We start from the raw sequence: 17,064 nt of genomic DNA, 5'->3' as shown, positions 1-17,064 counted from the left end.
GCTCACTGGACCCCCTTCACACTGTCCTGATCAAAACACATATCACTTCCTTAAGCCCTCTCATCATCATCATAAACTCCCATTCTGCCCACAGTACAGAGACAGCCCTGGTCAGGGTTACAAATGACCAGGGCTGTCCATCCCTCCTCCTGCCCTTGGACCTCTCAGCCGCCTTTGACACTGTTGATCATACCATCCTCCTTCAACACTTCACTGGCATCTCACATACAGCACTTCAGTGGTTTCAGTCCTACCTGACTGATAGAGTTGAGTATGTGGCCCTGGGGGGGAGCCAGGTCGAGGCCTCACACTGTCACCTGCGGAGTGCCTCAGGGGTCGGTCCTCGGCCCCACCCTCTTTTCAATCTATATGCTCCCCTTGGGCCACATTATCAGCAGGCATGAAGTTGCCTTCCACTGCTATGCTGATGATACTCAGCTCTATGTCAGGTTAGACCCCACATCCCCCACATCATCACTCCCCACTCTCACCACCTGCCTGGAGGAGACAAAGGCAGCTAAACAGCTCTAAAACTGAAGGCCTCCTAATTGGGACCCCACCCCAACCTGGATCCTCCCCCTGACTGTTTACTCATTTGATGGCCACGACATTCCTCTCACATCCTCCGTTACAAACTTGGGGTTTGATATTTAACAACCACATCCAACATATCTGTAAGACTGCCTTCTTTCACCTCTGGAACATCTCCAAACTCCGCCCCTCCCCCTCCCTTTCCGATGCAGAGAAGCTGGTTCACGCCTTTGTCTCCTAACGACTGGACTGCTGTAATGCCTCCTCATCAGGATCCCTGGCAGGAGTCTGCAGAGATTACAGTACATTCAGAACTGTGCTGCCAGGGTCCTGATGAGGGTGTGTTAATGTGAACACATCACACCCATGTTCCATCACCTTCATTGGCTTCCTGTTAGGTTCAGGATTGAGTATAAAATGTGTCTCCTGACCTATCAGTGTGTCTACAGCAGTGCACCAGTGTACCTCAAAGAACTCATCCATAGTCACAAACCAACCCCACATCTCCTCTGACAGTCTCCGCCTCCTTGTCCCAAAGACAAATCTTCACACTATGGGAGATAGGACCTTTCAGGTGGAATGCCCTCCCCAACCACCAGAGGGCGCCACAGTCTATTGAGGCTTTTCAGAATCAGAATCAGAATTAGAATCAACTTTATTGATCATGTAATGTATGTTATACACACAAGAAATTTGATTTGGTGAACTGTGCTCTCTAATAATGTAAACATTAAATAATAACAATCAACCAGAAAAAATATAAACATAAATATAAACAGTAGTTAGACTAATATGTGCAAAACTAAATAAAATAATACAACAAGATAACAATAACAAGATAAGATAATAATAACAACAACAACAACAACAACAACAACAACAACAACAACAACAATAATAATAATAATAATAATAATAATAATAATAATAATAATAAGATAATAGTGCAGTAGTGCAGTGATGAGTAGTGCAGGTGAACATTTAAATTAAATAGTATATGTTTATGTACATGAACATTCACAGTGACAGTGTTCCAGGGTTATTACATGTTTAGTTCCATGGTTATTACATGTTTAGTTCTAGGGTTATTACATGTTTAGTTCCATGGTTATTACATGTTTAGTTCTAGGGTTATTACATGTTTAGTTCCATGGTTATTACATGTTTAGTTCTAGGGTTATTACATGTTTAGTTCCATGGTTATTACAAGTTTAGTTCCAGTGTTATTACATGTTTAGTTCCAGGGTTGTTACATGTTTAGTTCCATGGTTATTACATGTTTAGTTCTAGGGTTATTACATGTTTAGTTCCATGGTTATTACATGTTTAGTTCCAGGGTTATTACATGTTTAGTTCCAGGGTTATTACATGTTTAGTTCCAGGGTTATTACATGTTTAGTTCCATGGTTATTACATGTTTAGTTCCAGTGTTATTACATGTTTAGTTCCAGGGTTGTTACATGTTTAGTTCCAGGGTTATTACATGTTTAGTTCCAGTGTTATTACATGTTTAGTTCCAGTGTTATTACATGTTTAGTTCCAGGGTTATTACATGTTTAGTTCCATGGTTATTACATGTTTAGTTCCAGTGTTATTACATGTTTAGTTCCAGGGTTATTACATGTTTAGTTCCATGGTTATTACTTGTTTAGTTCCAGGGTTATTACATGTTTAGTTCTAGGGTTATTACATGTTTAGTTTCATGGTTATTACATGTTTAGTTCCAGGGTTATTACATGTTTAGTTCCAGGGTTATTACATGTTTAGTTCCAGGGTTATTACATGTTTAGTTCCATGGTTATTACATGTTTAGTTCCAGGGTTATTACATGTTTAGTTCTAGGGTTATTACATGTTTAGTTTCATGGTTATTACATGTTTAGTTCCAGTGTTATTACATGTTTAGTTCCATGGTTATTACATGTTTAGTTCCATGGTAATTACATGTTTAGTTCTCGGGTTATTACATGTTTAGTTTCATGGTTATTACATGTTTAGTTCCATGGTTATTGCATGTTTAGTTCCAGGGTTATTACATGTTTAGTTCCAGGGTTGTTACATGTTTAGTTCCAGGGTTATTACATGTTTAGTTCCATGGTTATTACATGTTTAGTTCTAGGGTTATTACATGTTTAGTTTCATGGTTATTACATGTTTAGTTCCAGGGTTATTACATGTTTAGTTCCAGGGTTATTACATGTTTAGTTCCAGGGTTATTACATGTTTAGTTCCAGTGTTATTACATGTTAAGTTCCAGAGTTATTACATGTTTAGTTCCAGTGTTATTACATGTTTAGTTCCATGGTTATTACATGTTTAGTTCTAGGGTTATTACATGTTTAGTTTCATGGTTATTACATGTTTAGTTCCATGGTTATTACATGTTTAGTTCCATGGTTATTACATGTTTAGTTCCATGGTTATTACATGTTTAGTTCCAGTGTTATTACATGTTTAGTTCCATGGTTATTACATGTTTAGTTCCATGGTTATTACATGTTTAGTTCCATGGTTATTACATGTTTAGTTCCATGGTTATTACATGTTTAGTTCCATGGTTATTACATGTGTTAGTTCCATGGTTATTACATGTTTAGTTCCATGGTTATTACATGTTTAGTTCTAAGGGTTATTACATGTGTTGTTTCATGGTTATTACATGTTTAGTTCAGGTATTACATGTTTAGTTTCAGGGTTATTACATGTTTAGTTCAGGGTTATTACATGTTTAGTTCCAGGGTTATTACATGTTTAGTTCCAGGGTTATTACATGTTTAGTTCCAGTGGTATTACATGTTGAGTTCCAGGGTTATACATGTTTAGTTTCCAGTGTTATTACATGTTAGGTTCCATGGTTATTACATGTTTAGTTCATGGTTTTACATGTTAGTTCCATGGTTATTACATGTTTAGTTCCATGGTTATTACATGTTTAGTTCCATTGTTATTACATGTTTAGTTCCATTGTTATTACATGTTTAGTTCCATGGTTATTACATGTTTAGTTCCATGGTTATTACATGTTTAGTTCCATGGTTATTACATGTTTAGTTCCAGTGTTATTACATGTTTAGTTCCATGGTTATTACATGTTTAGTTCCAGGGTTATTACATGTTTAGTTCCATGGTTATTACATGTTTAGTTCCAGTGTTATTACATGTTTAGTTCCAGTGTTATTACATGTTTAGTTCCAGGGTTATTACATGTTTAGTTCCATGGTTATTACATGTTTAGTTCCAGTGTTATTACATGTTTAGTTCCAGGGTTATTACATGTTTAGTTCCATGGTTATTACTAGTTTAGTTCCAGGGTTATTACATGTTTAGTTCTAGGGTTATTACATGTTTAGTTTCATGGTTATTACATGTTTAGTTCCAGGGTTATTACATGTTTAGTTCCAGGGTTATTACATGTTTAGTTCCAGGGTTATTACATGTTTAGTTCCAGGGTTATTACATGTTTAGTTCCATGGTTATTACATGTTTAGTTCCATGGTTATTACATGTTTAGTTCCAGGGTTATTACATGTTTAGTTCTAGGGTTATTACATGTTTAGTTTCATGGTTATTACATGTTTAGTTCCAGTGTTATTACATGTTTAGTTCCATGGTTATTACATGTTTAGTTCCATGGTAATTACATGTTTAGTTCTCGGGTTATTACATGTTTAGTTCTAGGGTTATTACATGTTTAGTTCCATGGTTATTACATGTTTAGTTCCATGGTTATTACATGTTTAGTTCCATGGTTATTACATGTTTAGTTCCATGGTTATTACATGTTTAGTTCTAGGGTTATTACATGTTTAGTTCCATGGTTATTACATGTTTAGTTCCATGGTTATTACATGTTTAGTTCCATGGTTATTACATGTTTAGTTCCAGTGTTATTACATGTTTAGTTCCAGTGTTATTACATGTTTAGTTCCAGGGTTATTACATGTTTAGTTCCATGGTTATTACATGTTTAGTTCCATGGTTATTACATGTTTAGTTCCATGGTTATTACATGTTTAGTTCCAGTGTTATTACATGTTTAGTTCTAGGGTTATTACAGTTTAGTTCTAAGGGTTATTACATGTTTAGTTCCATGGTTATTACATGTTTAGTTCTAGGGTTATTACATGTTTAGTTCCAGGGTTATACATGTTTAGTTCCAGGGTTATTACATGTTTAGTTCCAGGGTTATTACATGTTAGTTCCAGGGTTATTACATGTTTAGTTCCAGTGTTATTACATGTTAGTTCCATGGTTATTACATGTTTAGTTCTAGGGTTATTACATGTTAGTTCAGGGTTATTACATGTTTAGTTCCATGGTTATTACATGTTTAGTTCCATGGTTATTACATGTTTAGTTCCATGGTTATTACATGTTTAGTTCCAGTGTTATTACATGTTTAGTTACATGGTTATTACATGTTTAGTTCCATGGTAATTACATGTTTAGTTCCATGGTTATTACATGTTTAGTTCCATGGTTATTACATGTTTAGTTCCAGTGTTATTACATGTTTAGTTCCATGGTTATTACATGTTTAGTTCCAGGGTTATTACATGTTTAGTTCCATGGTTATTACATGTTTAGTTCCATGGTTATTACATGTTTAGTTCCATGGTTATTACATGTTTAGTTCCATGGTTATTTCACAGAAACAGGTCTGACTCTCTATGACTGTTTAGTGTTGATTACAGTAACAGCCTGGGGGAACAAACTGTTTTTATGGAGGGTAGTTTTGGCGTACAGTGATCTGTAGCATCTGCTGGAGGGGAGGAGTTTGAACAGATTTTGTGCAGGGTGGGAGGGGTCTGCAGTGATGTTACCTCCCCGTTTCCTGACTCTGGACAGGTATAAGTAGTTTAGAAACAAACTAAAAACCCATTTATTTGTATTTTATTTTTTTTTAAATATGTTTGTTGTTGTTTTCACTGTTTTTATATGTTTGGTGTTTTTATTTCCCTGTAGCACTTTGAGAAGTGTTTTTCATATGTAAAGTGCAATACAAATAAAATGTATTATTATTATTACAAATATTTTCTATAATCAGTACTGAATTTTCCAGGTGTTCAAAGGTAACAGATTAAACTTGTTTCATGTACCAGTTTTTGAAAAAAATAAACATTTAAAAACCCTGTATTATTAATAAAGGAACATTTGTTTAACCTTTTTCTTTTTTACTTAAGTACATTTAGGAGCATCTACTTTTTACTTTTACTCAAGTAAAGGAACAACTTCAATACTTTCATTTTTTATTTAAGTATCTATACTTTTACTTGAGTACTGAAGAACTTTAGACACCTCTGGAAATACACAAAAAAGTTAGAGAAAGACTGATCTATGCAGTGTGTGTGTGTGTGTGTGTGTGTGTGTGTGATACCGGTCTAGGATCAGTCCATGGGGGATCAACACACAGTCCAGGTCTCCAGAGTAGTGGGAGGGGAATGTGAACAGATCCACGCTGTAGCCACACCATTCATCACTGATCTATGGGTCAGACATAGACATGAGGAGGAGGAGGAGCACGAGAACAAACCACTACAACTTACCACAATCCCTCGGTCCATGTTTGATCCACACGCTGCCATGTTAGAGAGGAGGAGGAGGAGGAGGAGTAAGAGGAGGAGGAAGAGGAGGAGGAGTCAGAGAAAGAGGAAGAGGAGGAGGAGGGATAAAAAAGGATCAAAAATTGGCAAAATCGTGACAAAAAAGAGAACACGTGGTATGTAATTGATAAATGTAGCTTAAATGGGCAAAACGTGGCAAACAATAGTGAAAAAAATCAAAAATGTGGAACAAAAAGAGGCAAAATGTAGGAAAAAAGGAAACAAGTGGTATTGATTGGGCAAACGTTAACTTATTGGGATGAAAAGTGGCCAAAAAAATTAGAGGACAAAAATTGGATAAAAGTGTCAAAAATAACTTGCAAAAATGGATAAAAAAATCAGAAAATATTTATTGGCAAACGGAGATAAAGTCAGAAAAAACATAGCATTGGCATTAGCATTAGCCTAGCAATAGCATTAAGCAAGAACAGATATGGGTGGGATGAGAGGGAGCAAAGAAAAATGCGACTGCCTTCATTGAGGAGCAGAAGAGAACATGATTATGTAATTATCAGATTATGATTGACATAAAACCAACACTCTGTGGTTCTAGAGAATTGGAACACTCCTTATCATGGCCGCCAATCAAACACTTCCAGGGTTAAGGAAAAGTGGATAAGAAAGGAGATAGGAGGGAACATTAGGACTCAGCACAGGTGTTAGCATGTTAGCGTAGCAATCAGCAGTCTGAGTGCAGTAAAGGCGTTAGCATTAGCTTCACGAGGAGCACGAGGTGTTGGAATAACTCTGTGTGACATCAAGCTACGACTGTGGAGCAAACATGTCCACGCTGGTTACTGTCGTTAGTAGACACACACACACACACACACACACACACACACACACACACACACACACACACACACACACACACACACACTCGCACACCACACACACACACACACACGCACACACGCACACACCACACACACACACACACACACCACACACACACGCACACACACACACACACACACACTCACACACACACACCACACAACACACACACACACACACACACACACACACACACTCACACACACACACACACACACACACACACACACCACACACACACACACACACACACACGCACACACACACACACACACACACACACACACACACACACACACACACACACATAGCAGATCTTCATGCTTTGACTACACGTCCTGTCACTTCACTTCTTGCCCTATCGTGGCCTCAGGCCGTGACGTGGTTTTTCACACTAAAGTCAGAGGCGGAGCCTCGACCGTCACACTTCACCACCAACACTCTTTGTTTGGTCACTTATGAATATTCAGCTGCTGTGAGAGTAATAGTGTGAGACACGCCACTGTCCAGCCACATAACATCACTTTATTTATCCTCTCAGAGATTGTTTCCACAACACAGACACTACAGTCACACTGGGCTGTTTAATCATTAAATATAGACATATATCAGTGGGGCACAAACTTTCCACAGTCCCATGTACCCCTTCAGACATTCATTATCTTGAAGCCATGTACCCCTTACTCCTGCATACTTAAAAAACATAATAATGTAATCTCATATACAATGTAGCAGTGAATATAATAATAATAATAATAATAATAATCTGTAAGCACACAAGAAAACATCTTAACCAGAATTATCACTTTATTTCATTAATTACCTGACTGGCTTTTCAGTGATCAATACATTTGTTCACCACTAAAGGGTATCTTACATAGGCCAATGTATAATTTGTGGCAGTGCACAGAAACTACCTACTGCTACTTTATTTATATTTGGTTTCTGATATTGTCATGCAGTTTTACATGTTTCTTCACGTACCCACTATAACAATTTGTGTACCCCTGGGGGTACCCGTACCCTATTTTGGGAACCTAGGGACTATATTAATAGGAATTTGAGCAATGGTCGGAGCCAAGCAATTTTAAGCAAAACTTAGCAACTCTGAGAAACAAGCAGAAAGTAGGAAGATAAAAAAAAATGTAATGTGTATTTTAAAAGTTCAATCTTCTTTCAAAAGATTCCAAATCACCTTGTGAACACGTCATTCCATTCAGAACTAAAGTCAAATAGAAACTAAATGGCTGGTTTGAATAATTCCTCCATCTTAATCAACTCTGAGCAACAAGCAGAGAATAGGACGATGAATGAATCAAATGTAGATTTTAATCCGATGAAGCTCAAACTCACAGTTTTTAGCACAACAGACGATGCTCCACACCACAGAGCTAATTAGCATTAGCACAAGGAAATGTCACCTGTCAGCAATTTGTTTTAGTAACGATTTGTTTTAGCAACGATTATTTGTTTTAGCAACAATTTTTCATTTTAGCAACGATTTGTTCTAGCAACGATTTGTTCTAGCAACGATTTGTTCTAGCAACGATTATTTGTATTAGCAACAATTCGTTATAGCAACGATTCGTTATAGCAATGATTCGTTAATTAATTGTTTTAGGAACAATTCGTTATAGCAACGATTCGTTATAGCAACGATTCGTTTTAGCAATGATTCGTTATAGCAACAATTAATTGTTTTAGGAACGATTATTCGTATTAGCAAAGAATAGTTTTAGAAACGATTCGTTTTAGAAACGATTCGTTTTAGAAACGATTCGTTTTAGCAACGATTGGTATTAGCAACAATGATTTGTTCTAGCAACAATTATTCATTTTAGCAAGTATTCGTATTAGCAATGATTATTTGTTTTAGCAATGATTCGTTTTAGCAACGATTCGTATTAGCAACAATTTATTTTGGCAACGATTCATTTTAGCAATGATTCGTTTTTAGGAACAATTAGTTTTAGGAACGATTTGTTTTAGCAACAATTCATTTTTAGAAACAATTCATTTTTAGCAACGATTTGTTTTAGCAATGATTAGAATTAGCAATGATTTGTTTTAGCAATGATTCATTTTTAGCAACGATTTGTTTTAGCAACGATTCATTTTAGCAACAATTTGTTTTAGCAACGATTCAGTTTAGCAACGATTCGTTTTAGCAACGATTCGGTTTAGAAATGATTCGTTTTAGCAACAATTAGCAACAATTCGTATTAGCAACGTTTTGTTTCAGCAACGATTTGTTTTAGCAACGATTCGTTTTAGCAATGATTTGTTTTAGCAACAACTCATTTTACCAACAATTCATTTTAGCTGTGAGTCATATTAGCAACAATTTGTTTAAGCAACGATTAGAATTAGCAATGATTTGTTTTAGCAACGATTAGTTTTTAGCAACGATTAATTTTTAGCAACGATTTGTTTTAGCAATGATTCAGTTTAGCAACAATTAGTTTTAGCAAAACTTCGGTTTAGCAACGATTCGTTTTAACAACGATTCGTTTTAACAACGATTCGTTTTAGCAACGATTCGTTTTAACAACGATTCGTTTTAGCAACGATTCGGTTTAGCAACGATTTGATTTAGCAACAATTAGGTTTAGCAACGATTTGTTTTAGCAATGATTAGAATTAGCAATGATTTGTTTTAGCAACGATTAATTTTTAGCAACGATTTGTTTTAGCAATGATTCTTATTAGCAACAGATATTTGTTTTAGTAACAATTCGTATGAGCAACAGATATTTGTTTTAGCAACGATTATTCCTTTTAGCAACAATTCGTATTAGCAACGATTCGTTTAGCAACGATTTGTTTTAGCAACTATTTGTTTTAGCAACCATTAGTATTAGCAACGATTCGTTTTAGCAACGATTCGTATTAGCAACAATTCGTTTTAGCAATGATTAATATTAGCAACGATTGGTTTTAGCAAAGATTCGTTTCAGCAACAATTTCTTTTAGCTACCATTAGTATTAGCAACAATTAGAATTTGCAACGATTTGGTTTATCAACAATTTGTTTTTGCAACAATTCGTATTAGCAACGATTTGTATTAGCAACGATTCATTTTAGCAACAATTCATTTTAGCAGTGCGTCGTATTAGCAATGATTCTTTTTGGAATGATTAGTACTATCAACAATTTGTTTTAGCAACAATTTGATTTAGCAATGATTCACTTTAGCAACAATTTGCTTTAGCAACAATTCGATTTAGCAATGATTCATGTTAGAAACGATTTGCATTAGCAATGATTCGCATTTGCAACAATTCGTATTTGCAACAATTTGCAATAGCAACGATTCACATTTGCAGCGGTTCGTATTAGCAATGATTCACGTTAGCAATGATTTGTTTTAGCAATGATTCGCATTAGTAACGGTTTGTTTTAGCAACGATTCATTTTAGCAACGATTCGATTAAGCAACAATTCATTTTAGCAACAATTCATTTTAGCAACGATTCATTTGAGCAACGTTTCATTTGAGCAACGTTTCATTTGAGCAACGTTTCGTTTTAGCAACGATTCATTTTAGCAACGATTCGTTTTAGCAACGATTCATTTTAGCAACGATTTGATTTAGCAACAATTTATTTTAGCAACGATTCGTTTTAGCAACAATTCATTTGAGCAACGTTTCATTTGAGCAACGTTTCATTTGAGCAACGTTTCATTTGAGCAACGTTTCGTTTGAGCAACGTTTCATTTGAGCAACGTTTCATTTTAGCAACGATTCGTTTTAGCAACGATTCGTTTTAGCAACGATTTGTTTTAGCAACGATTAGTTGTTAGTGATTCGATTCATGGATGATATTGGTTAATTTAGAACGATTCGATCCAAAATGATTCAGTAACGTTTTATCCAAAATAATAATGTAACCAGTTTGAGTCAAATAACTCTTATATTATATAAATAAAAAAAACGAATAAATAAATCATAGTAATTAATAAATAATGATTTCATAATTTATAAATTAAATATGTTATTTTGTCGAACAAAAAACACGTGAGATGATGACAAAATACATAAAAATAACATTGTATACAAAATAACAAGAAACACAAAATGACAACCACAATACAGACAAAAACAAACACTAAAGCACAATAAAAATACACTAAATGATGGAAAAACATGTAAAAAAAAAGGAAAATACACAAAAGTACTGAAAAATGTGTTTTATTTGTTTCTGCTGTCGTTTTGTTGATTTTTCTCGTTTTTTGTATATTTTTTAAATAATTTTGTTTGTTTTTTTAGATTTTTGCTTTCATTTTGTTGAGAATTTCTCACCTTAAAAAAAGACACAATCTTAAACCATCTGCTGAGCTTCTCAGTGTGGAATCATTTTTGTGTATTTCTGGAATATTTTTGTGTTTCTGTTGTTACTTTATGTGTTTTTGTTGTTATCTAAATCATGTATAATAAGACATTTATCTCATGACCAATTATGAGACAATTTATAAATGACATCATTTATAAATAAATGTGTAATAATGAATGAAAGATGAAGCTATGCTGCTTTGATGAGTTTTTATTGGTGGTTTCACAGACACGTCACAGGGTGGAGCAGGGCGGGGTCAACACACGGCTTTCAAGCACACACATCTGTAAACAACTGAGCGATATTAAGTCTAGACGGCGTTCCGTACCGTACCGTATCATACCATACCGTACGTACTGTACCATACCCTACTGTACCGTACCATACAGTACCGTACCATACGTACTGTACCGTACCGTACCATACAGTACCGTATCGTACCGTACTGTACCGTACGTACTGTACTGTACCGTACCATACAGGAAGTGAGAGACAACTAAATGTAAGTAAGAAGATGTGCCCCTGCTAGCAAAGACAAAAGTAGCATTGTTACAAAAAGGAAACATCCTCCTCCTCTACATGGTTAATGAATGAGACGCTTGTTAACTCTTTATCTTCATCAGGTCATGAGAGAGTAAGTAAGCCCCGCCCCCCTGGTCTGCATGTGAAATCTGTACAAACGTCGCTTAGATCTTTGTTGATTCTCCAAAAGTCAAAGCGGAGGAAACGTGGTGTGAAATATGTGGTCAGGAGGTCCCAGCCTCGTCCTCTCAGCACCGTCTGTGAGCCCTGTCTGTTTTATTGTCTGTAGTCGTGTCAGTGGATGTGGGCGTGGCTTCATCGCTGGGTTGGACGTGGAGAACAGGACGTTCAGTTGGAAGTGTCTGAGTGGACGCTTCCTGGTCCTTCTGTGGGCGATGTCACTGACGATGGAGTTGGAGCATCCTGCCAACCACCGTTTGTCTGTGGACACACACACACACACACACACACACACACACACACACACACACACACACACACACACACACACACACACACACACACACACACACACACACACACACACACACTCTTTAATCTCATATTGGTGCAATTTTTCCCCAACTGTTCCACGTCACTTTTTCTTTCCATATTTTTGCTTCTTTTAATGTATTTTTGCTACATTTCTGACACATCTACATCACATTTTAATGTCTTTTCTACACTTTTTTCTACTTTCCAGACATGTTCATCACTTATAAACCATTTCTACCACTTTTACACCTAATGTCACATATGTTGATCCATTATTGTCACTTTTAACCTCTTTTCATCATATTCCATGATTTATTTTTGCCATTTCAACCACATTCACCATTTGTCATGTCCATTTTTTTTTACCAGTTTAAACTAATTGTTCTAATATTGACACTATAAACCATTTTTACCACTTTTTCTCTCTGTTTTTATCCACTATAATTTATAACTTCTCATTTCTGTGTTTTTTTTTAAATCCCATTTCACCTCCTTTTCCAACGTTTTTGGTCACTTTGAACCATTTTATTAGTGATTAAAACCAGGATTTATATCTTTAAGTTCTTCAATGTTCAAGTCTGTGTTCAACCACCACGTTGAGAACCACTGTGTTAACACCATACATACATACAGAGTGTGAGAATCTTTAACACCATCATCAGGACTGATGTGGTTGCTGCTAAGACACAGTTTGTGTGAAGTTACTCTGAACACAGGTAACCAAACGTGCAGTGCTTTTATTTTGAAATGTATTTGTTTTTCAAAATAATGCTGTTGCCCTATCCTATCCTAACACTAGAGGGCAGTAATTAGTTACTTTAAAGAGTAACTCTGCTTTCTGCTGCTAGTGGCAACTAGGAGGGACTTTTAAAAAATGCCTTGATTATGGGCGTTACTGTTGTAGCAGTAAGACACACACACACACACACACACACACACACACACACACACACACACACACACACACACACACACACACACACACACACAGACACACACACACACACACACACACCACACACACAAACACACACAGACACACACACACACACCACACACACACACACCACACAACCACACACACCACACCACGACACACACACAGCAGACACACACACATACACACACACACACACACACACACACATACACACACACACACACACAACACACACACACACACACAAACACACACACACACACACACACCACACAAACACACACACACACACACACCACATACACACACACATACACACACACAGACACACACACAAACACACACACAGACACACACACAACACAACACACACACAGACCACACAACACACACACCACATACACACACACACACACACAACACACACACAAACACACACACATACACACACAAACACACACACACAGACACACACATACACACACACACACACACCAACACACAAACACACACACACACACACACAACCTTACAGACACACACACACAAATACACACACAGACACACACACACACCCACACACACACACACCTACACACACACACACTACATACACACACTACACACTACACACACACTACATACACACACACACACACACACACAGACACACATAGATGTGTGTGTGTAGATACACTCATAGCATAGATGTGTGTGTGTAGATACACTCATAGCATAGATGTGTGTGTAGATACACACATAGCATAGATGTGTGTGTAGATACACTCATAGCATAGATGTGTGTGTGTAGATACACTCATAGCATAGATGTGTGTGTGTAGATACACTCATAGCATAGATGTGTGTGTGTAGATACACTCATAGCATAGATGTGTGTGTGTAGATACACTCATAGCATAGATGTGTGTGTGTAGATACACTCATAGCATAGATGTGTGTGTGTAGATACACTCATAGCATAGATGTGTGTGTGTAGATACACTCATAGCATAGATGTGTGTGTGTGTAGATACACTCATAGCATAGATGTGTGTGTGTGTAGATACACTCATAGCATAGATGTGTGTGTGTAGATACACTCATAGCATAGATGTGTGTGTGTAGATACACTCATAGCATAGATGTGTGTGTGTAGATACACTCATAGCATAGATGTGTGGTGTGTAGATACACTCATAGCATAGATGTGTGTGTGGTAGATACACTCATAGCATAGATGTGTGTGTGTAGATACACTCATACATAGAGTGTGTGTGTAGATACACTCATAGCATAGATGTGTGTGTGTAGATACACACTCTTAAATGTAAAGAAAACAGAAGACAAAAACATTGTGATTGAAAAGGTTTTTGGTTTAAATTATTTTGGTATAAAGTGTGATTAACCTCGACTTGTCCCACTTCCTGTTTGTGAATAAAGTTTCATCATCCAAGGATATGGACACGTCTATCATGAGTCAGCATTTATAATAATGACCAATCTGAGCTTTACCACAGGAAACAACAGAGTATTTATAGTAGTTTTTATTTCTTTTTTCTGTGTATGTTTGTTATTAGGGCATTTTGTGCATTTCTGCTCTCCTTTTGTGTATTATTCATTTAAATTTATCTTTTCTGGAGACATTTTTCTGTCTGATGTTGTGTTGTTCATTTTTGGAGTATTTTCTGTTTTTCATGTCTTTTACTGTATTTTCCTGCAATCTTGTAATTCTTTGTATTTTTAAATGTATTCTTGCTTTTGTTTTGTATATTTTTCTATTTTCACGTTTACTTTGGGGGCCACATGTGGTGTAAACTGTGCTGCTGTGTGCATGTGACGCTCCTATGTCAGAACCAGTGATGGAGTGAAACATTCTGTGAGGAGAACCTGATGATGGCCATAAAAGCAGCTCTTTAACACAGAAACCTTCTGTGACGCTAACAAAAGGCCACTAAAGACTATTAAAGGACATTCAGTGTAATTTCCCTGCTATTACAGCGAGTGGGAGACGAACGCTGGCAGCCTCTTATTTCCAAAGCCTGTTATTGTGCAAAAAGGAGGAAAGAAGCCATTTCACACAGAAACACCCACAGCCCTGGAAAGAAAGGCTGTAATTGCTGGAGGATAAAGACGATACGTTACATCCTGTGGAAGGAACAACTGTCACTGTCACTGCTGCTAAATATAAACTAACTTCTGCTTTCAGCTCACGTTAAAGAAGCTCTGAGGCTTTTCACAATAAGACGCAGCAGCTTTCAGCCAATTATATGCAGTGCAGTGAGATTATAATAATAATAACAACAACAATAATAATAATAATATTAATAATAACAATAACAATAATATTAACAATAATATTAACAATAACAATAATACTACTACTACTACTACTAATAATAATATGAACAATAACAATAACATAATAATAATAATAATAATAATAGTAATAATAATAACAATATTAATATTAATATGAACAATAACAATAACATAACATAACAATAATAATAATAATAATAATCGAATAATAATAATAATAATAATAATAATAATAATAATAATAATAATAACAATAACAATAATAATATTATTATTATTATTATTATTATTAATAATAATAATAATAATAATAATAATAGTAATAATAATAACAATATTAATATTAATATGAACAATAACAATAACATAACATAACAATAATAATAATAATCGAATAATAATAATAATAATAATAATAATAATAATAATAATAATAATATTATTATTATTATTATTATTATTAATAATAATAATAATAATAATAATAATATAATAATAATAATAATAATAATAATAATAATAATAATAATAACTAGGCAAGACCTGTATTCACAAGGCGAATGTGTATTTGCCAATTGAAAATAAATAATAATAAATAAATATGACCTTGAGCGAAGGTCACATTGAAAGAAAATGTTGTTCAATGGTACCAGTCTGATCACTGTATCTCAATGTGTGGCCACGTTATTAGAAAAAAGTATTTTAAATTTTTTTGATTATGAACTTTGACCTTTACTGATGTTTTTACTGGTAGGTCGTACAGCTTTGGTCCAATGAAATAAAAAACTACACTTGAGATGAACTTTTCATAAATGTAAGCATCAAATGTACGATAAATAATAATAAAATAATAAGATACGAGAACAATATATTTGGCAATTTTCAATTTCCAAATACAATAAAGAGATTATGAGATAATGAACAGTTAGTTTATTTTATTTGTACGTCCTGCGTTTTCTAATCCATCCTGTTCATAAATAAATGAAATAAAATACTGTGATTTGTTGTGTTTCTTCTCCAGAAAAGGAGGACAGTGATTGGTTGATTTTTGTTCTAGTGTGTTCCCAGTATTCCTAGTGACATCACATTACCACACATTCACCATCAGAGGTGTGTTCCATAAAGGCGGGTTTACAAACTCTGAGTCTATCCATAAACTCTAGGTCAACATACCCTCCATGGTAAACTCTGTGTATCTGATTCATTACAGCTGGTATGAAGTGGGTTAATAAACCCTGAGTATGTAAACCTTGGGTTACTGATGTGCACGCGCGCGACAAAAAGCCATCATCAATGGATCGAAGATCAGTCGAGCTGCCATGGCAACCACCCGGATATAGTGATTTATTCACCGTAATGGGTGGAATAAGCCTGTTTGATGAATATGATCCTGTTCTAAAGGTGTGTTCAGTCTTCAGTGATTATAGTGATTAAATCACCTGTAATTAATCACACTTTATGATCACTTCATCACTTTATCTCT

The 17,064-nt window shown here is 35.5% G+C and overlaps 2 protein-coding genes across 3 annotated transcripts in view; both read right to left on the bottom strand.

Moving 5' to 3' along the window:
* Positions 1–6,134, bottom strand: part of prtfdc1b (phosphoribosyl transferase domain containing 1b) — a 28,596-nt gene extending 22,462 nt beyond the window's left edge. Inside the window, exons 1-2 of the mRNA XM_028471943.1 lie at positions 6,077–6,134; positions 5,908–6,014 (exon numbers count right to left, since the gene is read on the bottom strand). Coding sequence (XP_028327744.1) covers positions 5,908–6,014; positions 6,077–6,115 — 146 coding nt within the window. The 5' untranslated portion in view covers positions 6,116–6,134. The remainder of the gene's footprint in view (positions 1–5,907; positions 6,015–6,076) is intronic.
* Positions 6,135–11,500: 5,366 nt separating this feature from the next.
* LOC114478735 (pre-B-cell leukemia transcription factor 1) overlaps positions 11,501–17,064 on the bottom strand; it is a 124,848-nt gene continuing 119,284 nt past the window's right edge. For both annotated transcript variants that reach the window (XM_028471934.1, XM_028471936.1), the window contains one exon: positions 11,501–12,268. In XM_028471934.1, the coding sequence (XP_028327735.1) occupies positions 12,176–12,268 (93 nt within the window). In that variant the 3' untranslated portion in view covers positions 11,501–12,175. The remainder of the gene's footprint in view (positions 12,269–17,064) is intronic.

Source organism: Gouania willdenowi, chromosome 17, assembly GCF_900634775.1.
Source record: "Gouania willdenowi chromosome 17, fGouWil2.1, whole genome shotgun sequence".
Taxonomy (NCBI): domain Eukaryota; kingdom Metazoa; phylum Chordata; class Actinopteri; order Blenniiformes; family Gobiesocidae; genus Gouania; species Gouania willdenowi.
This window is presented reverse-complemented; position numbering and strand designations above follow the sequence as displayed.